Source organism: Trichomycterus rosablanca, chromosome 21, assembly GCF_030014385.1.
Source record: "Trichomycterus rosablanca isolate fTriRos1 chromosome 21, fTriRos1.hap1, whole genome shotgun sequence".
In the NCBI taxonomy this organism is placed as follows: domain Eukaryota; kingdom Metazoa; phylum Chordata; class Actinopteri; order Siluriformes; family Trichomycteridae; genus Trichomycterus; species Trichomycterus rosablanca.
This window is the reverse complement of record NC_086008.1, coordinates 10,583,282-10,608,209: the sequence shown is the minus strand read 5'-3', so window position 1 is coordinate 10,608,209 and position 24,928 is coordinate 10,583,282. Positions and strand designations below refer to the sequence as shown.

At 40.3% G+C, this 24,928-nt stretch overlaps 1 protein-coding gene across 1 annotated transcript in view; it reads left to right on the top strand.

The window, feature by feature from the left end:
- Positions 1–5,241: 5,241 nt before the first annotated feature.
- The window catches only part of adgrv1 (adhesion G protein-coupled receptor V1), a 176,827-nt gene continuing 157,140 nt past the window's right edge, over positions 5,242–24,928 (top strand). Inside the window, exons 1-7 of the mRNA XM_063017738.1 lie at positions 5,242–5,427; positions 8,682–8,831; positions 12,537–12,632; positions 14,678–14,782; positions 15,718–15,831; positions 17,532–18,097; positions 18,964–19,234. Coding sequence (XP_062873808.1) covers positions 5,242–5,427; positions 8,682–8,831; positions 12,537–12,632; positions 14,678–14,782; positions 15,718–15,831; positions 17,532–18,097; positions 18,964–19,234 — 1,488 coding nt within the window. The remainder of the gene's footprint in view (positions 5,428–8,681; positions 8,832–12,536; positions 12,633–14,677; positions 14,783–15,717; positions 15,832–17,531; positions 18,098–18,963; positions 19,235–24,928) is intronic.

Below are 24,928 nucleotides of genomic sequence, written 5' to 3'. Positions count from 1 at the left end.
TTTTTGTTCAATAACTCATGCTGGGGTCAGTCAAGGGGCCAGACTGCCAGGTTCTTGGCTGCACTGGTGCTTTCTGGTCACTGATAAAACACTTGATGTGACTCTGGCCAGTGTGTCCTGTGGTGGGCTGGCAGACAATGAAAAGATCCTTGTAGAGTCTTTGTTAATTAGTGTCAATAGGCTTCGCTGAAGCTCCTGCGGTAACGTTTTTGATGAACGATTTCTTGGTCACCTTTAATCAACCATCACAAATGTGACAGACAGTGTCGTGATCTTGGCATTTATTGAATGTCTGGATTGAATTTTAAAACATTTAAATATTAATGGGTCTGTAAGTTTGGCTTTGCACCAATCGAGCCAACATTGGCAGTAGAACTACAGTGTGGCCATTAAAAACCTGGAAGCTAAAATCCATTGCTGTCTTAGAAATTCATGACAAGACAATCCTGAATCTTGACATATCCAACTAGTTCTACTGATTAAGACACTTTATTAGAGTTGCCAGGTCTCCAATTTTTCCCCCACGCGGAAATGTAATATATGACATACTGTATATGCCCCTATATCAATAATGGTTGTGTGTGTATATGTATAATATATAATATAAATACACTCACTGTCCATTTTATCAGCTCCACTTACAATATACAGTAGAAGCACTTTGAAGTTCTACAATTACTGACTGTAGTCCATCTGTTTCTCTACATACTTTTTTAGCCTGTTTTCACCCTGTTCTTCAGTGGTCAGGACCCCTACAGGACCACCACAGAGCAGGTATTATTTAGGTGGTGGATCATTCTCAGCACTGCAGTAACACTGACATGGTGGTGGTGTGTTAGTGTGTGTGTGTGCATAACAGCGCTGCTGTAGTTTTTAAATACCGTGTCCACTCACTGTCCACTCTATTAGACACTCCTACCTAGTTGGTTCACCTTGTAGATGTAAAGTCAGAGACGATCGCTCATCTATTGTTGCTGTTTGAGTTGGTCATCTTCTAGACCTTCATCAGTGGTCACAGGACGCTGCCCACAGGGCGCTGTTGGCTGGGTATTTTTGGTTGATGGACTATTCTCAGTCCAGCAGTGACAGTGAGGTGTTTAAAAACTCCAGCAGCACTGCTGTGTCTGATCCACTTATACCTGCACAACACACACTAAGACACCACCACCATGTCAGTGTCACTGCAGTGTTGAGAATGATCCACCACCCAAATAATACCTGCTCTGTGGGGGTCCTGGGAGAGTTTGTTGACAGATTTTGTCCTTTTAGTAAATTAATATTAATAAGGGTTGGATTTTTCTCTTTTTTTTTGGGTGAGATTTAGCTAATTCACCAAAAGGAAAACCGTAATAATGGAACTCAATTCTAGACCTTATAGTCCACTACATGTCTGATAGAATCCAATTTATTGAATTAACTTAAAGTAAAAGTAAAACTATCCCACAATTCTTACAAAAGTGAGTTAATAGATGTATTATGTCTCTACCCTGCACTTTCACATTTCATCACTTTATTCAGAAAACACATGATATGGTAGAGTAGAGAAAATGTCATTTTTAAATATATTACAGGGGTCCGCACAGATCATTAATGATGCCATATAAACATTTAACCAGAATTGAAAGTAAATCTGTCAAGATTTTGGGTCCGACTTGAGCTTGTCCGTAAGGAAATGCTGTATAGTACTTTTCCAAATCCTGATCATTATTACGACCGTTATTATCATCATTCATCATCTGTTCACTGAACAGAAATACAGACACAGCATGAGTATTACAGACCTCAGCTATGCTCTGTTATAAAGTTTTGATCAGTATATAGATGTCGAGCGGAAGAATGATTAAATATGAGATTAAATCTGGATTAAAGGACAGAAGCAATGTGATAGTTAGAAGCATGGTAAAAAAAAGAGGCTTCCTTATATTGTCTCTGCTTTGTCTCATCTTTATATGGTTTATTTTTTACACATGATGTTACTGAAAAGGGGGTAAAGTGTAAATACTGGGTAGACCATTCAAACTACGGCCCGCTGGCCATTTGCAGCCAGTTATCATTTTTTAAATGGCTTGTGAGGTGTTTTAGAAATGAAAATGTAATCATGAGCTACATTAATTACCCAACTATTCATACATACTTTCTATGTGTGGAATGTTTGGGATCACTGGGGGCTCAATGCAGTGACACACCCTGGACAGGATGCCAATCCATCACTAGACCTCGGCCAGAGTGTATTGCCCCGTCCACATAGAACACATGTTCAATAGATGTGCTTTAATTAGTCAGAACAATAATGCTACATGCCACAAAGCCATACTACCTCATGGCTGTCTTTAAAATAGTGTGAATAAGGCGTCCAGGATGCCACCTGTCACGTCAGGGTTTGGCAAGGCTGAAATGTGGCAATGCTAATCTTAATCTGCATTCAATCTGCCACCTTTTTTGTTTTTACATAGACATGAATCTCAAATGACTTTGTTATGTATTTGTTATTGTGTTTTCATCCATGCATCCATCCATGCTTCCTCCATCCAGCCCCCCAGACTCCACACTCAGTAGAGCCTATCAACATTAATTCAGTAGTATATACGTTGCTAATTTTATATAGGTTTCAGTCATACTTATTGCTACCAGGTGAATAAATTAATTACAGAGTCGAGTCACATTATTATGACCAACAGCTAATATCCAGAGTAACCGCCTTGTGCAGCAGGGACAGAAGCTAGACGGCCTGGGAGTGAATCAATAAGGTCCTGGTTAGTTGTCACAGGTATCTGGAGTCATGCTGACTGCAGTGCATCCCACAGCTGCTGGAGGGTGCTTGGAAGAGGATCCATAGAGCGAACATGACCATCGAGGTGGTCACACAGATGCTCAATTAGGTTCAATCGAAAGTTGGAAGTGGTCATGATAATGTGACTTAACTGTGTGTATACATTTTCCCAATTTTCTTTGGTGTAGAGAATCTCCATTGACCTGTCCTCAGCCCTGTTCTCAATCTCATTAAACGTAAAACAGGCCTTCTTGTCCTAATCACTGCCTGACCTCACAAAAGGTCTAATGACTGAATGAACTCAAATGACCTCAGACATTCTAACATCTTGTAAAAAGTTTATGTTAAAGAATAGAGGGTCATGGTTTTGAAGTAGGGTGTCCAATAAGCTCATGGTCAGGTGTTTACATACTTCTGAACATATAGTGTATATAAATCTAAACAAATCCACTGTATCATAGTGTTTGCAAAGTCTTCCTTCCTGTTTACCAGAGCATGATCTTCACTTTTAACACCCTCAAGACCTCAAATAGCCCCAAAATGATGTACCAGGAGTAGAACAGCTTTCCTAAGCAGTCTCCCTTCTGCAGAATTAAATGATAATGCCCCAAAATACATATAAAAAAAAACCTTATTCTGAACTTGTGTATTTTTCCATCTTTAAGTACAGTACACATGAACTCATTCATACCAGACTAAGCATATAAATGAGCAGATGCCCACAAGCTAGTGTAAGCTGTTTGTTTTGTTAGCCATGACGACTGCCCTTTATCCGCCGAATGCCCGACTGGAAGAACGAGAGAGGGAAAAGTCCCTTCACCCGGGCTTGATGAGGAAAACGATCCCATCATTTTTTTTGTAGGCCAGGCTGCAACTGACCTTTAAAGACCAGGTCATACGTACACGGTGATGTATTTTGGGCCATAAGAAAAGTTTTGACTATCATTTTAGGTTCAGACTACGTTCAAAAGTATGTGGACACCCCTCTTAATTTTTGCGTTTAGGCATTTTTGCCTAAGGTCATTAATAGGTGAATAAAATCCATGATAAAAATGAATGAAATGCTTCCAGTTCGTGGTAACAGTTTGGAAAAAGCTCCGCCAAGCATTACTGTGTAAAAAATGGGAATTAATGTAGAGGAATTCCAATGTCTTGCACAAAGCCCTGACCCCAAGTAGGGCTGGGCGATATATCGCAGAGTATGCGTCGAATACACAGATTACCATTTGAGAACGTTTAAAACAGAGCACAAATGCGCTGCGCGGAACGCTTTCCTTCGCGTATGAGCGGGTGGGCGCGTGCACGCACACACAGGGAAACTGAATCACTGAGTCAACGAGTCAGAAATGACTCTTTTCAAACGAATTATTCATTGGAATCGAATCAGGGAGCTGTGCTCTTATCTATGGTAAGGATTCATCCGTTTTACTCACTCTGTTTCAGTTTATTTGCTGAAGAGATTCAGATGCATAAACCAATCAGAGCTTCCGAATTCATATTTTGGGCGGAATTTCAATCGCTCTCTTCATTGGTTGTTGTATAAGTGACAGCTTAGTGAATGAATTACCAGTTTCAGCTTTTTACTGCGAAAGCTGAGAGAATAAATGATCTAAAACGGTTTTCATTAGTTTGGTGGATAAACACAGTTAAATATGGATTTTTATATTCTGGAAATATTCTGGAAACATACAAGATGGCCTCCAAGAAGAAAAAAAGCAGATTATATTCCTAATTAAACAACACACGGATATAGGATTTATGTTCTCAATTTGAAGAAGAGAAGCTCAGGTAAGCAGCGGTTATGATTTTATGCTGCTGTGTGGTGCGGTTGATCTGGGTCGTGGTTCTCCTGTTTACCGTACGCTTTAATTTTGCAATGATAGCAAAGCATTATCAAATATTGAACTTTTTCGTCCTTTTTTGATGCTCATATATTTGAAGTAAAACGAACAGCACAAATGTGATTGTGAGATTCTGCTGGTTTGTTTGATATAAATATTGTCAATATGAATACAAAAACAACCTGTAATAATACAAAATATAAACACTGTAATTAGTACTACAGTATTTTGTGTTTTTAAGATAACTTGTAAACAATATAAGCTAAAATACGGGCGGTGGCCTGCCATTGTACTTTAAGTTTACATTATATTGTATAGTATCGTATATCACCACTTCTCAAAAGCATATCGAGTTTTTTTGTCATATCGCACAGCCCTAACCTCAAGCCCTTTGAAAACCTTTGGGATGAATTGGAATGTGAATTGTAAGCAAGGCCATTCTCCCAAAAAGGCCTCACTTTACTATTGCTTTTTTGACTAAATAGGCACAAATTCCTACAAAAGCAGAAGGCTAGACGCTGTTTTATCCACAAGGTTTGTGCAAGGTGGAAGTAGTCAGGTGTCCACATACATGTTGCCAATCCCTTTAATGCCAAACCTTTCTATGTCTCTCTGTATCGTTCTGCAGGAATGCCAGGTCTCCTGGCTCTAGCCGGCTTATTCCTGGTGCTCGTCATCCCCGGTGCCAGGTCAGAGTCAGCAGAGCTGAGGTTCCTCGGCCAGACGGAGTTTGTGGTCAATGAGAGCAGCAGAGCCATCGTACGTCTGGTGGTTGAGCGGGTCGGAGCCCCTGTCAACGTCACTGCTCTAGTCCTGGTAAGCTCTTCAGAATGAGATCACATCTTCATGTATTTAGAATTTATCTTTAGCAAATGCTAATGATCTGGTCAGGGTGGTGGTGGAGCCAGAGATTACTTCAGACAATCTTGCCACAAGGGAGGAGAATATACTCAGGACAGTCGGAAGGCATCACACCAACTGGCTCATTCACACTTGGATAGGAACCCAAGATTCTAGAACCCTGGAGTTGTGCAACACCTATAAAAAAAGCTTTTATTTAAAATTACTTACAGTTGTAACTAAATAGAATGCATCGATAAAGGGTAACATGCCTTCCTCAGTGGCACAACTAATGGCAACTTGGTGGTGAAAGGCTTGAACCAACAACCTTCCATTGAGAAATCCAATAACCCTAACCACTGAGATACCATCAAGCGATTCAGAATTGTGACTGAATGCAATCAGTGATATTGACCTGGTCTGGGACGTCCAAGCAGGCACAATTGGCTGTGCCTGAGGTAGGGAGGTCGACTGGGCTTTATTGCTACTGTACAATCTAGTGTGTATCTCCATACGCTATACGTCTGAGACCCCATTACTGTCAAGTGGAAGGATTCCCCTGGCGACAACCCACATGCCTAAGGGGTGCGCTTAATAGTCTCAGCTAACAGCCGCTCAGGTAGCGCAGCGGTAAAAAGACACGCTGCAACCATAGCTGGATTCTGAGTATGTCATATCGAATCCAGCTCTACCTTACCGGTTCGAGGCTGAGTGGCTGTGGGTGTGGGTCTCTCTCTGTCAGAATGCGATTACGACCTCTGTCGGCTGATTAGAGGCGCCTGCACAGAGATGAGGAAGAGTGCCCTTAGGGTGTGTCTCTCCGCATGCAACGCTAGGTGGCACAACACTCATCAATGTGTGGGTGTCAAAAATGCATCTGGCTGCTGCCCATGTTTCGGAGGGGATATGGGTTCGCTTCGATCTCCTCGGTCAGGGCAGGGTTCGGCATAGACAGAGAGGAAGGACGATTGCAAATTGAACAATTGGATGCTCTATAGGGGGAGAAAAAGGGGAAAAATTTAAATAAATAAATAAATAATAGTCTCAGCTAACTTCGGCTAGCACAAAGGGGTACAAGCACCACGAGAATTGCAATATGGCACCTGCCAATGATCAGATTGGGAGAAATATGGGGGCAATGCTAATAACACATTTGTCAGTCATAGAGCTGTTAGCCAGATGTGCATCTTGCAGTAGCAGCAGGATGGATCCCCATCCAGCCACCTGCCTCTCCTAACTTGCCAACTCACTTCAGTGCACATCTGGCCACAATTAGCAAAGCAGTGCTAAATCCCCTACTGTTCAACAAAGAGTGCCAACGGCTGTGCCAAGCATTTCACTGTGTAGAGTTATGCATCCCAGTGTTGCACTCCAGATGCAGCCAGTTGACTCCTTTGTAGGTAAGAAGAGAGAATCTGTGACCTTTTCATGTTGCCAGATGTAGTGGGTGGACCGTTTCTGTGGTGAGAAAGCTTTAAAGGATGTAAAGGCCTCAGCGTACTTCATGCGGAGACGACGTTCGTCTGGCTTCGGCGACCAATGTGACAAAATTGCGGAAAAAGCGAACAACCACGAACGTCACGCAGAGGCTTCGCTCGCCTTGTCACGCACATGGAAGCTGGAACGCCTGTGATTGGTCGGTCAAAAAAAAAAAAGAGTATGATTTTGGCTGCTCAGGTGGCGCAGCGGTAAAAATACACGCTGTTCACCAGAGCTGAGATCTCGAATACATCGTATCGAATCTCGGCTCTGCCTTCCGGCTGAGGCTGAGCGCCCATATGAACAATGGTTGTTCAGATAGGCGGCGGGATTAAGCCGGATGGGGACTCTCTCTCAGACCAGTGCGATTATGACCTCTGCTGGCTGGTTGGTGGCACCTGCAAGGAGATGGGAAAGGAGTGCGGTAGAGGGTGTGACTCTCCGTACACAGCGTTGTACTGCACTGCACTCATCAAGTGTAGGTGATAAGATGTTCGATTGCTGTGCACATGTCGGAGGGGGCGTGGAGCAGCCTTGTCCTCCCAAATCAGGAGCGGGGACCAGCATTAGTGAGAGGGTGATTGACGGGCAGAAATTGGATGCAAACATGGATTTTGAGGAGCGTCTCAACTGTGATCATCGGCTACGTCCGAAATCGCTACTTTCATACTGAACAGTACACAGTAGCGGGGAGTGTGTTCGAATACATAGTATTTACACTTGCGTACTGAAAGAGCTTACTTCTCTACCGGCCAAGCAGTGCGCACTGCCTCTAATTTAGTACGTACAGTTTAAGTATGCGATTTCGGCCGCTCAGGTGGCGCAGCGGTAAAGTACGCTAGCTCACCAGAGTTAGGGTTTCGAATACATCGTATCGAAGCTCAGCTCTGCCTCTCCGACTGGGTTGGGCGGCAGCATGAACAACGATCGCCAACTGCGGCCCCTGCTGGCTGACTGATGGCGCCTGCACAGGGCTGAGGAATAATGCTGATGGGGGTGTGGCCCTCCATACACAGTGCCCGTCAAGTGTATGAATTCGACTCGTGCAGGTGAAAAATGCACAATCCGTACTGACTATGCGTGCGCCAGAGGGGGCGCATGTCAGTTGGGAGGCGTCCTCAGTCAACGGTGAAGGGTCGAATCAGTATAGAGGACGCATTCAGGGTAAATTGGACACGATTAGACTGGGGGATAAAATTGGGGGAAAAAAGTGGTAAAAATAGTAAATAAAAAAAAAAAAATAAGATAAAAAAAAGTATGCCATTTCGGATGCAGCCATCGTTTTTCGGTAGTCATGGAACTTAACATCATAAATGTCACAGCGTCACCTGCAGCTGTGGAGCAGACGCATCAGGCAAAATGAAGTATGCCAGCTTGTAAGTTCGTGAAGGTGAGTCCAGCTTCTTGAACTTAGTTTCGCAGGAAGTATGCAGAGGCCTTAAGAATTGCTCCCATCTCTTTGTTCTTTGGGACAGGTCACAGTATTAAGGAATGGGTACATCCATTGGCAGTCATGCTTTTCAGCTCAATCTGGCAACGTGATTCAAATTAAACATGGTGGAAATAAAATGTTTGATCTTTTTCAAAGCATAAAACATAACCAGATTCATATTTTAGCATGTGGGTTCATTCACATTCAATTCAATATTTTCCACCCTGGTTGTCTTGCCTATATCATGAACGTATAATTATGACTAGATACTTAATGAAATATGATGACGATAATAAAAATGGGATTTGTGGTGATGCAGCTGCAGGGTGAGGACACCGGAGACTTCGAGGCCACCACTGCAGCTGCTTTCCTGCTGTCCTCCGAGTCAAGCAAAACCATTTTCATCGCCGTGAAAGACGATGATCTACCTGAAGCCGATGAGACCTTTGTGTTCAACCTACAACTCCAGGTAATTAGCTTTCAAGAGGGTGTTAAGAAGAGAAAACTTAAGAGGTTTGAGACATTATTGAAGGGAAAATCTACAACCCCAAATCTGAAAAAGTTAGGACAGCATGGAAATGCAAATAATAAAAAACACAGAATTTCTTACATTTACTTTGACTGTTATTTGATTGCAGACAGGATGAACCTGAGATATAACTTCATTTCATTTATTAATAAACATCCATTCCTGCATTTCAGGCCTGCAACACATGCCAGAAAAAGTTGGGACAATAAAGCATTTACCACTTTGTAATGTTGCCATTCCTTTTCACCACACTTAAGACATTTTGGCACCGAGGAAACCAAGCGATTATTTTGTTCCATTCTTCCTGCAAACACGTCTGAAGATGTGCAACAGTACTGGGTCGTCAGTGTCGCATTTTTCTCCACACATTCTCTGTTTGGGGCAGATCAGGACTGCAGGCAGGTCAGTCCAGTACCCGTACCCTCTTCTTCCAGTCATGCCTTTGCAATGTGTGCAGCATGTGGTTTTGCATCGTCTTGTTGAGAAATGCATGGACGTCCCTGGAAAAGATGATGTCTTGAAGGCAGCATATGTTGCTCTAAGATCTCAATGTACTTTTCTGCATTAATGCTGCCATCACAGAAGTGTAAATGAACTTTGCCAAGGGCACTGACACAACCCCATACCATGACAGACCCTGGCTTTTGGACTTGTTGCTGATAACAGTCTGGATGGTCCTGTTTGTCTTTGGCTCGGAGCAGACGGCGTCCATTTTTTCCAAAAAAGACCTGGAATGCTGATTCATCTAACCACAATACACGTTTCCACTGTGTAATGGTCCATCCTAGATGCCTCTGAGCCCAGAGAAGTCGACTCCGCTTCTGGACATGGTTAACATAAGGCTTCTTTTTTTGCACAGTAAAGTTTTAAGTGGCATTTGTGCATGTAACTCTGTATTGTAGTGCTTGACAAAGGTTTGCCAAAGTAATCCCTCACCCATGTGGTTATATCAGCTATTGTTGAGTGGCGGTTCTTGATGCAGTGCCGTCTGAGGGATCGAAGATCACGGGCGTTCAGCTTAAGCTTGCACCCTTGGACATTACACACTAAAATTTCTTGAATGGTTTAATGATATTATGCACTGTAGAGGGAGAAATATGCAAATCCCTTCCAAGCTTTCTTTGAGGTTCATTGTTTTTAAACGTTTTAATCATTTTCTCACACATTTGTTGACAAACTGGAGGTCCTCTGATCATCTTTGCTCATCTTTGCCTTTCCTGGATGCTGCTTTTGTACCAAACCATGATTACAATCACCTGTTGACATCACCTATTTGGAATCATTATTTAGTTTTTTTCTCATCATTTCTAGCCTTAAATTGCCTCCATGCCAACTTTTTTTGGAATGTGTTGTAAGTTGAGCAGACAAAACATGAAATATATCGGGTTCAAACTGTCTTCAATGAAATAAGTCAAAGTATCAGTCAAAGTTTGCATTTTTCACACTGTCCCAACTTTTTCTGATTTGGGGTAGTATGTTGTAGTATGTTCTATAATATCTGTAATTATTTTAAATCACTTTAAATTACATGTTTAATGGCACTCATAATTGTTCTGGTTGCAATGTGGGAGGTACATTTCATTAATCATTTATTTCTAACAGAGCTCACTTGTACCTAGAATCTTATAGTAGTTAAAGTACAAGTCTTAGTGTGATCTCTCTGGGTGCTCTTCACCTTTTTAACCTGGTTCAAAGGACCCATAATCCCTTACATTCCCTTTGATGGTGCTGTTTTCCCTATTCAGTCCGTGTCCAAGCTGCTTTGGCAGCAAGACTGCTTTAAAAGTCACATACTTGTCAGAGGAAACGAATAGTGACAGGCACAACTCAGCTGGCTGTAAGATTAAAAGGAAATTATGCACAGCGACTTGCTGAGAAAACCAACACTGTAACTAATCTCCCACTATGTGCAGTGACTAAATATTACAGTAGAATTTATAGTGATAGTGTTTTTGGTAAAACTGTTGTAAGAGCCCTCAAACAACATTCCAGTTTATCCCAAAGTGTTCAGTGGGGTTCTGTGCAGGCCACTGAAGGTCCTTTTTATGGACCTTGCTTTGTGCACAATAACAAAGTACACCGACCAGGCATAACATTATGACCCCTGACATGTGAAGTTAATAACACCGATTATCTCTTCATCACGGCACCTGTTAGTGGGTGGGAAATATTAGGCAGCAAGTGAACATTTTATCCTCAGTTTTATTCTTTTATCTGCTATTGTGGGGTGTTCCAGGTCTGCAGTAGTCAGTATCTATCAAAAGTGGTTCATGGAAGGAACAGTGGTAAACTGGCGACAGGGTCATGGGTGGTCAAGGCTCATTGATGCACGTGGGGAGAGGCTGGCCCGTGTCGTCCGATCCAACAGACAAGCTACTGTAGCCTAAATTGCTGAAGAAGTTAATGATGGTTCTGATAGAAAGGTTTCAGAATACACAGTGGCCATAATGTTATACCTGATCGGTGTTTGTGTCCACATACTTTTGACCATTTATTATACATACTGTGTCTAAACTAACAACACAATAACAGCTGTATTGCTCATGTTCTATTTAAAATAGCAATTAGCTATTTACAGTCCAGGCTGGTTTTACCAGTAGAGAGAGATTTTAGACTATTCTGGTATTTCATTTCATTAACAGGCCTCTTCAGGTCAGGTCAGGTCAGACCAGGCCAGTGAATCTTGAATTGGTGGGTTCTGATTCGGACCTTCTGTGTTTTTACCATCTAACTTCTATCTGGTGATAGACCAACTATCCTGACATTGTTCTGAATTTATTGTCTAGCCAGTGATTGTTAGCTTTCCAAATCCTGCCAAAACCACAGTATAATGCATCCTCCACCATGCTTTGGAGTTGGTATAAAGTTTTCAGGTACTCCAAATATATTGCATGTCAATCAAAAAACACCCACACACACACACACCCACAAACACTTGTTCTGTCTTATCACATTTTAGATCCACCCCTATCTCCCAGCTTCATGCATTTCAACAAGGTTCTTTAACATGTTTGATTGAGACGAGGTTCCTGTAAAACCTTTCTCAAAGGAGCACCTAAGACACAATTTTATAAGTAATAGAAAATACAAGTTATTTCAAATTGTTCATAAATACTTTAATGTAACTGTATAATAAAATTAAGGTTTGATAGAAGGTTTGATTGATAAGAGACCCTCCTTGTGTCTGTGGGCAGACAGACTGAGGGCAGAGGGCTTTTGACTGTGCTGGGATTATGTTTTGTGTCTCTGTGAGACGGATGGTAAAGGGAATTATTTGACTGTGTGTTCAGAGCTCAGTGTGTGAAGGAAAGCTTTGTTACAGCTGGGAAATGCTGGGCTGAATACAGAGGTTTGAACAGGGGTTAAGAACTGAGCTACTTCTTTTTTTTATATATAAACAGCACAAACCATCACCTACTTTGAAAGTGTATAAATACTCCTCTAACTCCTATTCCTTACTTCTACTATTTTATGTCTGATTTAAAAGCATTAAGATTTTTTTAATGCAATTTTAGGTGCAAAAGTTTTGCAAAATTAAAATTATGCAATTTTAGGTGTTATCATGCATGAACTTTAATGGTTAAAAGAATCTCTTAGTTTCAGTATTTTGTCATATTCTAATCTGAACCACTTGTGTTATTCCAGAGCTCATCGAATGGTGTGACAGTGGGCACTCCGAACATTGCCAGGATTACCATCTTGTCTAATGACAATGCCTTCGGAATAATATCCTTTAACTCTGTAAGTCTGAACATATATATAGTAGGGCAGTTGTAGCCTAGCAGTTAAGGTACTAGACTAGTAATCAAAAGGTCACACCACTGCCAGGTTGCCGCTGTTGAACTTTTGAGCAAGGCCCTTATCCCGTAATTGCCTAGACAATATACTGTCACAGTACTGTTAGTCGCTTTGGATAAAAGCGTCTGCTAAATGCTAAAAATGTAAATGTACTATACACCGGATGAGCCAAAACATTAGAACCACCTGCCAAAAATATGCATAGCAGTGCTTATTTAATAATAATTAGTAATAACTGACACATTCAGGTTAATGTTAAATGTTGGGCAGATGGTAGTTACTCATAGTACACATGGTGAGCTCAGCAGATATCAGCATGCATAAAGACAGTGGTAAGACAATGGTAGTTTAGAGGTTAAGGTACTGGATTAGTGATCAGTAAGTTGTTGGTTTAACACCCACCTCTGCCAAGTTGTCACCCTTGAGCAAGGCCCTCAAGCTTTAATTTCTTGACCTCACAAAAAAGCAGCAATTATATGCCGCAAATGACTGGGTTGAAGTATCTCCAAAACAGCATGGGTGCTCAAATGCTTCCGTTTAGAGTAACCACCAAGTGATCCCAAAATGGACAAGCCACGAACCACCAACTGGTTGTTGGGCGGACAAGACTCATTGATGCTGGAGGATGTGATTGCTATGGCATCTGTTACGGGCCAACAGAAGAGCTACTGGGGCTCAAAATGCAGATTTTAATACTGACGTTAAAGTGAATGTGTCACCACAGTGCATTGAATCTTTAAGCCAGTCAGAGCACCCATTCTAACTCTTGTCCACTGTCAAAAGCACCTATGGGCAAGCAAGCATTGGAACTGGACGTTGAAGCAATAAAAGAGGGTTGAATGGTCTGCCAAGTTCTTCTTCAAGATCATGTGGACAGCCAGACATATATGCATTATTTAACTGTGGAAGAAATAAAACCAGGATGCACTGTAGGAAGATCCACTTGGCAACTTATAGAAGTTGAAGGATTTTAGAGTGTGTGTCTTTTTAGTACCCACCAACAGTGATCCAAAGAGGGACAAGCCACGAACCACCAACTCATTGTTGGGCGACCAAGACTCATTGATGCATGAAGGCTATGGCATCTGTTACAGACCAACAGAAGACCTACTGGGGCTCAAAATGCAGATTTTATTACTGATGGTAAACTGAATGTGTCACCACACAGTGCATTAAACCCTTAGGCCAGTCAGAGAACCCATGCTAACTTCTGTTCATTGTCAAAAGCACCTACAATGGGTACAGAAGCATAGGAACTGGACACTGAAGCAATGAGGGTTGAATGGTCTGCTAAGTTCTTCTTCAAGATCATGTGGACAGCCAAGCATATATGCATTATTTAGTAGAACTAGGATGCACTGTAGGAAGATCCACTTGGCAACGTATAGAAGTTGAATGATCTTTGTGACCATCCCAAAGGTCTCCAATAGGAATAATAATGTGGAAAGGACCTTTCCCAAACTGCAGAAACCCCTAAACTCAATAATAAAGCGAGGTGTCCACATACTTTTCCCCCGTCTTTACATACAGACGTGAGAAAATGATATAACTACCGATGACATTTGTTCAGGATATGGCTGAGAGAGTTTCCAGGGTGACTCCTGTTGAGTTATTTTGTGTGTTTATTGAAGGGCAATTAAATCTACAGGGGAGGGACAGGGAGGAAATGAAAGTCGGGAGTGTTTCGGGGGGTGAGATGCCTCCTCAGAGGGGTTGTTCAGGTGAGTTGCTAGGGTGAGTAAAACTACACACAGTAACAATTTACTGAATGGATTAACTTGTCAATGGAAGTTTGGATATTGTCATGGGACCCAGCTAGGCTGTCACCCCACCTCAGGAGTCACCCTGGTTTTTAATCATTTCTTTAGAATGTGGTGGTTTGCTTTGACCTCGGAAAAAACATTGTGTTGAGTCATAACACATCACAATATTATAAACATGCCAATATAATGATTAGTGATGTGAATTTAATATTCTTTGCTGTCCAGACTGGCCTGATCACTGTGGAGGAGCCGAAGGGTAGAAACCAGTACGTGCCTCTTACACTCATCAGAGAAAAAGGAACTTATGGAACAGTAACTGTGAATTTTGTGGTAAGCACATGAAAGTGGAGTCATTCTATAGGAACACTTTTAGTCTTTAGCATTTATTAAAATGTGCGTAAACAACAATCTATCAATGTAATACAAAATATATAATAGTAATTATCTTAAGTAAAATTTAATATTATAATATTTAATATTAAAATTTTAATAAAGAATATAATAGTAATTATCTTAAGTAAAATTTAATAGTATATTTAATATTAAAATTGTAATTAAAATATAATAGTAATTATCTTAAAAGTAACATTTAATATATTTAATATTAAAATTGTAATAAAAAATATAATAGTAATTATCTTAAGTCAAATTTAATATTATAATATTTAATATTAAAATTGTAATAAGAAATATAATAGTAATTATCCTACAAGTAAAATGTAATATTATAATATTTAATATTAAAATTGTAATAAAATATAATAGTAATTATCTTAGAAGTAACATTTAATATAATATTTAATATTAAAATTGTAATAAACATATAGTAATTTTCTTAAAAGTAAAATTTAATATAATATTAAAATTGTAATAAAAATATAATAGTAATTATCTTAAAAGTAACGTTTAATATTATAATATTTTATATTAATATTGTAATAAAAATATAATAGTAATTATCTAAAAATTAACATGAAATATTGTAATAAAAATATAGTAATTATCCTACAAATAATATTTTATATTATAATATTTCATATTAAAATTGTAATAAAAATATAATAGTAAATATCTTAAAAGTTAAATTTATTATTGTAATATTAAAATACTCTATAAAGAACATTTCTTATCAATGTAGCAAATGGTACATGTAGGGCCAGTAGTACTTCAGCAATTATGATACTCAAATTTCAGGTTCAAGCCCCACTTGGCCTACATAAAGTGTGTACATGCATACTTACAATGTGAATGTTTCACACTTCTAGATTACTGGAGGCCCAAACCCAGCCAGTGATGATCTGAGTCCTGACAGAGGAAACATCACTATTCCTCCTGGTCGAGCAGTCGTGGTATTCAGCATACTAATAGAAGATGATTTGGTAGGGTTGCTTCCATAAATTGTTTTTTATTTATGTATTGTTAGAATGGCACAAACTGACCAGCAGTGAAGTGTTTTATGTAATGTCTGAATTATGGTAATTATAAAGCAATGACTCAAAAGCTGTTTATCCTCTCTGACTCAGAAATGAGTCACTCTTATATCAGCTTTAACACTCGAAACCAGGGGATTTAACTGGATACAATCATCAAACATGTTCATTTACACCTACAGCTTTGTTACATCACATTTTTTCTTTAGTACATACAGTTGATGTCTAATGTTCACACTTGTAAGAGACGTTTGTCAGTCCTGGAATTGTAATAATTTCTGTAACGCAAGCTTCACACAGGAAGGACCCAGACTGCTCCACCTGGGAATCAACACCAAGCCACCGTGCCTACACTCAAACAGTTAGGGGAAATTTAGAGGGTGGGTCAGGCTTTCTTCCCTTCAAATGTGCCTTCACACAAGTTAGAGGTTTCATAAAGCAAATAAAAATACACACACATTCACACCTAGAGGGATTTTAGTATTCCTAGTTAACCTGACTGCATGCCTTTGGACCGGAGCACCTGGAGGAAACCCACACAGACATTTACATTTTCAGCACTTAGCAGACGCCTTTATTCAAAGCGACTTACAGTACTGTGACAGTATACAGTCTAAGCAATTGAGGGTTAAGGGCCTTACTCAAGGGCCCAACAGTGGCAACCTAGCAGTGGTCTGGCTTGAACCAGCGACCTTCTGATTACTAGTCCAGTACCTTAACAGCTAGGCTACTCCTAAGCAAGCTTCACACATGAAGAACCCAGACTGCTCCACCTGGGAATCAAACACAGGACCTTCTTGCTGTGAGGTGACAGTGCTACCCACCAAGCCACCGTGCCTACACTCAAACAGTTAGGGGCAATTTAGAGGGTGGGTCAGGCTTTTTCCCTTCAAATGTGCCCTCACACGCTGATAAGTTAGAGGTTTAATAAAGCAAATAAAAATACACACTCATTTACACCTAGAGGGATTTTAGTATTCCTAGTTAACCTGACTGCATGTCTTTGGACTTGTGGGAGGAAACCGGAGCACCCGGAGGAAACCCACACAGACATTTACATTTTCAGCACCTGGCAGATGCCTTTATCCAAAGCGAATTACAGTACTGTGACAGTATACAGTCTGAGCAATTGAGGGTTAAGGGCCCAACAGTGGCAACCTAGCAGTGGTCGGGCTTGAACCAGAGACCAGCGACCTTCTGATTACTAGTCTAGTACCTTAACAGCTAGGCTACTAACAAGCAAGCTTCACACATGAAGGACCCAGACTGCTCCACCTGGGAATCAAACACAGGACCTTCTTGCTGTGAGGTGACAGTGCTACCCACCAAGCCATCGTGCCTACTCTCAAACAGTTAGGAGCAATTTAGAGGGTGGGTTAGGCTTTTTTCCCTTTAAATGTGCCCTCACACACTGATAAGTTAGAGGTTTCAAAAGTTTGTAACTGGTAATTATGAGTTATGAAGACGGGAAAAATTTTTACAAGAGGGAAACTTAGAATTATGGTCATTTACATTTCCTCTCTACACAAATACATTTATTAGAATTTAAATGATAAAACAGACCTGCCGTTAGCACGGTCAGGATTTTGGCTTTATAATATTTGTTTTGGACTTGGCATTTTTGCTGATGTTTTCTCTTTTCCATTAAGGTTCCAGAAGATGACGAGATCTTCACAGTGCTGTTGACAGGGGTAGAAGGAGGCGCTTTACTGAACCCCAACCACACCAGTGTGCAGATCAAAATCCTAAGTAACGATGCCCCCGTGCGCTTCCTGCAACCCTCCATCGGTGTTCCAGAAAGTGCCGGTGTCATCAATCTCACAGTTACCCGCGGCAAAACCGACGAAGGCTTTCTGATTGGCTCCGATGATCGTGAAGTGTCCGTGGCGTACACTGTAATCACTGGGAACGGAGCAGCCAGTGCAGCACTACTGGAGGACTTCTTGGACCTACAGGTTAAGAAGATCGTGGTTTTTCCTCCGGGCATTCATGAAGCAGTGCTGCGGTTTAGCATAGTAGATGACAGACTTCCAGAAATCGCAGAGTCCTTTCAGGTTGTTCTTTTGGAGGAGACACTGCTGGGAAATGCAGTGCTGGTGTCACCTAGCGTGGTGCAGGTGACCATTGAGCCTAATGATAAGCCTCATGGGGTGCTGTCCATCATCAGTCCTCCCCCAACACAACCCATCATTATAAACGAAGACACGACTACAAGGTGAAATATATTTTTATTTCTTGTTTACCATAGTTGTCATGTGGTCATATTGTTTATAAAAAAAAAAAGTCAAGAAAAAGTTTGTGAACCCCTGGAATTACTTATTTGATTTTTATTTGTCTTTGGTTTATTACCTTGTTGCATCTTTTAACCATTATTAGGCTTTAGGTGCTTCTCTGCCACTTGACCCCACACACACACACACACACCCACCCACACACCCACCCACCCCCACACCCCCACAGATCCCCCCCAGTGGATCTTCACAGAGTTGTACCATGTACCACAGTCACATTGTGCCCAAACCCTTCACCTGACAGCAGGTGTCTCCTGAACAGAGCACCAATTCAACAGCACCATTAAGACTTAAACTTAGAAGTTTAACCCCCCTTCTGTAGTGTGTTTGCTACCCTGACTTAGTTTAATATACTGAATGTCTTAGTTTCTAATGGCAGCAAATATATGATGCACCCTCCACCTAGCTTTGCATCTGGAATAAGGATTTGGTATGCAGTACCTTTTACTTCTTGCCTCATCTATCATAGCACATTCTTACATAAGCATTGTGAAACATCCAGGTATTGCTATAGATAGTCATTCATGTAAGTATTTAGGGTATTATGTTTTATAGAACATTCATATTTACATTTATATTTGTGGCATTTAGCTGACTTTTATCAACGTTTGAGCAATTCAGGCTCCTTGCTCAGGAGCCCAACAGTGGCAACTTGGCAGCAGTAGGGCTTGAATTGGCAACCTTCTGATTACTAGTCCAGTACCTTAACCGCTGAGCTATGACTGCTAGACATAGGTATTTGGTAGATTGAGGCAATAAATGCAAATTAATTATCTTCTTTCCATTCCAGATTTGAAGGCATCACCATTGTGAGAAACGGAGGAACTCACGGCTCAGTCTCTGTCAACTGGACCATAATCCGAAATTCCACAGACAAGGCCCCTGTCTCAAGTGACCTATCCCCAGTCTTTGGAACATTGAGATTTGCAGAGGGGCAAATGAGTGCCATCCTAACATTAAATATCAGTCAGGATGATCTCCCTGAAGAGGCAGAGGCCTTCCTACTTAGACTGATTGCTAGCTCTGTTCAGGGTGGGGCGGAAGTAGATGAGCCCATGGAGGTAAGTCAGACTGCTTTTAGTATTTTAAAATACACCGATCAGCCATAACATTAAAACCACCTCCTTGTTTCTATACTCACTGTCCATTTTACCAGCTCCACTTACCATATAGAAGTACTTTGAAGTTCTACAATTACTGACATCTGTTTCTCTACATACTTTTTTAGCCTGCTTTCACCCTGTTCTTCAATGGTCAGGACCACCACAGAGCAGGTAATATTTAGGTGGTGGATCATTCTCAGCACTGCAGTGACACTGACATGGTGGTGGTGTGTTAGTGTGTGTTGTGCTGGTATGAGTGGATCAGACACAGCAGCGCTGCTGGAGTTTTTAAATACCGTGTCCACTCACTGTCCACTCTATTAGATACTCCTACCTAGTTGGTCCACCTTATAGATGTAAAGTCAGAGACGATCGCTCATCTATTGCTGCTGTTTGAGTTGGTCATCTGCTAGACCTTCATCAGTGGTCACAGGACGCTGCTGGCTGGATATTTTTGGTTGGTGGGCTATTCTTAGTCCAGCAGTGACAGTGAAGTGTTTAAAAACTCCATCAGCGCTGCTGTGTCTGATCCACCCATACCAGCACAACACACACTAACACACCACCACCATGTCAGTGTCACTGCAGTGCTGAGAATGATCCACCACCTAAATCATACCTGCTCTGCAGTGGTCCTGGAAGAGTCCTGACCATTGAAGAACAGCATGAACAAAGCATGCAGAGAAAGAGATGGACTACAGTCAGTAATTGTAGAACTACAAAGTGCTTCTATATGGTAAGTGGAGCTGATAAAATGGACAGTGTGTGTAGAAACAAGGAGGGAGGATTTAATGATATGGCTGATCGGTGTATACATAAACAGGTGTACAGTACAATGAAGTTCTTTCTTCACATATCCCAGCTTGTTTGGAAGCTTGAACAAATCTGTTAAATGATGGAGATGTCTACATACTTCTGGTGGGTGATTCTGGTTATTTTCAGACAAGCTGAAACCCCCTTTTAACCCTTTATAACGTCATCTGGTTCCCACCGAGTGCCTGCACGAGGATGTGGTCTGAAAAGAACCATGTGCATCTTTGCCAGCAACATCTATGCCCTGTTTGTTACATTAAGAGTCACCTGGTCGCTCCCTTCATGTGGTCATGATGGAAAATCAAGTTCCCAGAAGAGTGCAGTGAACCAGTGCGCTTGTGTGTGTTCTGCCCTTAAGAACTTTACGACTGTCGCAGGTTCGGGTTCTAATTATGTGCGAAAGCGGTGGGTAGATCAAGCCCTTGTTTACGTTTAAGCTATTAAATTGCACTAATGCATGAATGTTCCCTTCCGCCGATCCTACCAACCTCTGTTACACATGTGGCTCCCAGAAAATCACTCAGCAGCATGTGAGGCCTGAGCGCAGAGACGAATCACAGCTTGTACATGTCAAGTGCCCGTATATACGAAATCCTTCTTTTAAATTGCAATGAAAATATGAATAAAAGGCTTTTGCTTGGCCCACATGATGTGTGGATAAATGACTTAACGGTAATAAAGTGGTTTGAGGAATCTATTCTTGGATGTGCATCTAATGGAAGAGGAAAGTTTGCCAATATTGGCACATGAATGCAGTTTTTAACATCTAAGATTTGTTAAATAAATGTTTGTGAACCTGTTGCAATTACCTAGCTTTCTAACTAAGCATAAATAATCATAACTTGGTAAAGACAGGCACAATATTGACTTTCTATTTGCCGTTTGTGTGGGTGAGTTGAGAAACTGAAGGCCCAGGGTCTAAATATACAATGTACACCGATCAGCCATAACATTAAAACCACCTCCTTGTTTCTACACTCACTGTCTATTTTATCAGCTCCACTTACCATATAGGAGCACTTTGTAGCTCTACAGTTACTGACTGTAGTCCATCTGTTTTCTCTGTATGCTTTGTTAGTCCTCTTTCATGCTGTTTTTTAAGTCAGGACTCTCCCAGGACCACCACAGAGCAGGTATTATTTAGGTGGTGGATCATTCTCATGTGTGTTGTGCTGGTATGAGTGGATCAGACACAGCAGTGCTGCTGGAGTTTTTAAATACCTTGTCCACTTACTGTCCACTCTATTAGACACTCCTACTTAGTTGGTCCACCTTGTAGATGTAGTCAGAGACGATCGCTCATCTATTGCTGCTGTTCGAGTTGGTCATCTTTGAGATCTTTATCAGTGGTCACAGGACGCTGCCCACAGGGCACTGTTGGCTGGACATATTTTGGTTGGTGGATTATTCTCAGTCCAGCAGGGACAGTGAGGTGTTTAAAAACTCCATCAGCATTGCTGTGTCTTATCCACTCCAGTACAATGGTCCTGGGAGAGTCCTGACCATTGAAGAACAGGGTGAAAGGGAGCTAACAAAGCATGCAGAGAAGCAGATGGACTACAGTCAGTACTTGTAGAACTACAAAGTGATTCTATATGGTAAGTGGAGCTGATAAAATGGACAGTGTGTTTAGGAACAAGGAGGAGGTTTTAATGTTACGGCTGATCGGTGTATATTTAATTATTTAATATAACTACTGTATATTGTGGCTTTGTTTGTAATGCCATGTTTTCACATGTGTGATATTCATGGCAGGAATTGGTGCGTTATGCTTGTTTTTCTTATATTTTCATTGTTGTATTTTGGGCATTCATTCAGGATATGTTTTATGGTGATTGTGTCTGACCTTCTTACTAGTGTGGGGTCTGTTGTGGTCTTAAAATTGCTGTTGGTCTCCTGGTAGAGCACCATCTTTGTGCCAGCCTACATATCTTAAGTTTGGCCAAAGTTAGTCATTAAAATAACCAAATCATTGGTTTCAATTATGATTCATATTACTTAGAAATAATAATAAAAAAAATGCTTTTAATCAATCAATTCCCTTTTATATATACTGAGTAAAATAACAGGATTGGTATTGGGCTTGTTTGGGAATCACTTAAACTCTTTTTACTAAGATGAATTGTTTTGGAAACTGAGTCGTACAAACAAACTGGACATTTTTTATTAATTGTATATATTTTAAATGCTTTTTTTAATTAAATGGCTACAGATTGACCAAATAACTCATTAAAGGAGGCTGTATTCTATCTACTGGCCACTTGTTAGTATAAAATACAAACCTGGACAAACACTGACTGGCTAAATTTAACTCTGTATTGGGATGTTGGAACAATACTATGAACTCCTGCATCTATAAACACAAAATAATATTAAGGCTATACATAAACCTGAGAAGCATGAGGGCTGTGTGTTCACTCGGACAATGGCAGTCTTCTACTGTGAGACAAAAGACCTGGGCAAACCATTGCTCATGAAATATATAGTCCCCATTTCCCGCCAAAACTTGGCACAGTGCATTGTGTTCTCAACAGAGGGGGGGTCTATGAGTATGCTGTTTAGGTAAATACAGTTTAATTTTGATGGTAAACATGCTTATTTTAATAAAGTGTGCTTGTTCTGTGTAAGTAAGTAGTTTATTTCAAACTGATTTATCTTATTTGCATGAATAAAGTTATTGTTCTTAAAATGGTTTGATCCAGGTGGCTTATACCTATTTAAGCAGTCAGAATCATTCAGTTGGTGGTTTGCTGCTGAGCTGTGTGGACCTTGCTGCTATGTTATATTAAAAGCTCATTTTCGTTCTTTCCTTGTTTTAGTTTCTTTTAGTGTGTTTATTTATTATGCCCTTTTTACTGTGTTTTGGACACATTGGATTATGCTAGCATTTTTTGTCTGGAAGTTGCTTCTTTTACTTTGTGGTAGAAGTTTGATTTGGGAAATACTCTTATTTCCTTCTGATTTTACAGAATTACAAATATAAATGGTTTACTGAAACAAACAAAACCTGACCGGCCTGTAAACAGTCCAGACTTTAACTTTAATTGTGGTGAATTTGATCAATTACTGCATCGTTGTGCTTAATATTATTATTTTTTGTTTAAAAAAATCCCCATGATTATGGATCCAAATCTATTTATTACATTTATTATTATAAGCTTTCCTGAGGAATGAAGCCTGTTACAGTAGCTAAGTGTCCCAACTGCTCATTGATGTTAATGGGTTTGGATATAATTTTAAAATGTCTGTAAACTTTGAGCCTTATAGTGTGTTAGAGTGTGTAACTGAACACATATCAGCTGTAGTATCTACCTTGGTACTTCTTGGTGTACAGGTAGTACTTTACCAGATATTGTCCAATGCACATTGTGTGGTAGTTTTTAATATTGGGACTCACTAAATACTTTGGGCCGGACTATTTTAACCTAGAAGTAATATTAAAAGGCATGTTTGTGTCTTTGGTTCTAAGAATCTGGTCAGAGGTAGATCTGTGCTTGCTAATTGCAAAGTTACCATAAGCTAAAATGCCTGATAAAGTGTCTGTTTGGGTACAAAGCAGCAGTATCAAATACATTTAAAAAAATATGTATTGTACTAGAAGTTTTGGCATTGTTTCTCAATCATTGTCATCTTGCTTTGTCTTTAAATTTATTGTTATAACCCTTCCTGAGAAATAAAGGCAGTTACAGAAGCAGTGTCCCAACTGCTAATTTCTGTAAACTTTGGGCCTTATAGTGTGTTAGCGTCTAACTGAACACCCATTGGCTGTAGCCTCTAGCTTGGTACTTCTTGGTGTACAGGTAGAACTTTACCTGATATTGTCCTATTCAGTGTTTAGTGTGTTAGTTTTTGATATCAGAACTCACTAAATACTTTGGGCTGGACTATGTTAACCTAGCAGTAATATTAAAGGACATGCAGACTAGCTTTGTATGGTCATAAGTAGATCTCTGCTGGTTCCTTTTTACTGATAAGCTGCAGTTCATAATTGCAAAGTAACCTTAAGCTAGAAATGCCTGATAAAGTGTCTGTGTTTGGGTACAAAGCAGCTGTATCAAATAAATAAAAAAATGTTTTGTATTAGAAGAATTATTGGCTTTGTATATCAGTAGTTCTCATCTTGCTTTTGTTTGATCCAGGTGGCTTATACCTATTTAAGAAGTCAAAATAATTTGTTTGGTGGTTTGCTGCTGAGCTATGTGGACCTTGCTGCTATGTTATTATTAAAAGCCCACTTTTAGTTTCTTACTACCCTGGTTTTCTTTCTTTCAGTGATTTTATTATGTGTTGTACTTTGTGGTATATTGCATTAAACGTCCTTGGGCAGGATGGAAATAAATATATATATTTTTATGCTAGCATTTTTCTGTGCGGATGTTTGTTTTTACTTTGTGGCAGAAGTTTGGAAAAAAATTACCTCCTTATTTCTTTCATATTTTACTGAATTACAAAAATAAATGGTTGTACTGACTGACCTGTAAACAGCCTAGACCTTAAAACAGCTAATGCAAGCCAGGCCTTTATAAATGTTCATGTTTTGAAAGTTTATCCCCATGGTTCTGGATGCAAATGTATTGGAAACCCTTTCGGAAGCTATTATAGCAGTATAGAGTGTCCCAACTATAGGTTGACGTTAATGGAGTATTGATATGATTGTTAAATGTCTGTAAACATTGGGTCTTAAAGTGTGGTACAGTGTGTAACTGAACACCTATCGGTCTTATAGTTTGCTGCTATTGAGCACATCTACCTGGGTACTTGTTGGTGTACAGATAGTACTTTATCTGATATTGTCCTATTCACATTTGTGTGTTAGTTTTTAATATCATGACTGACTAA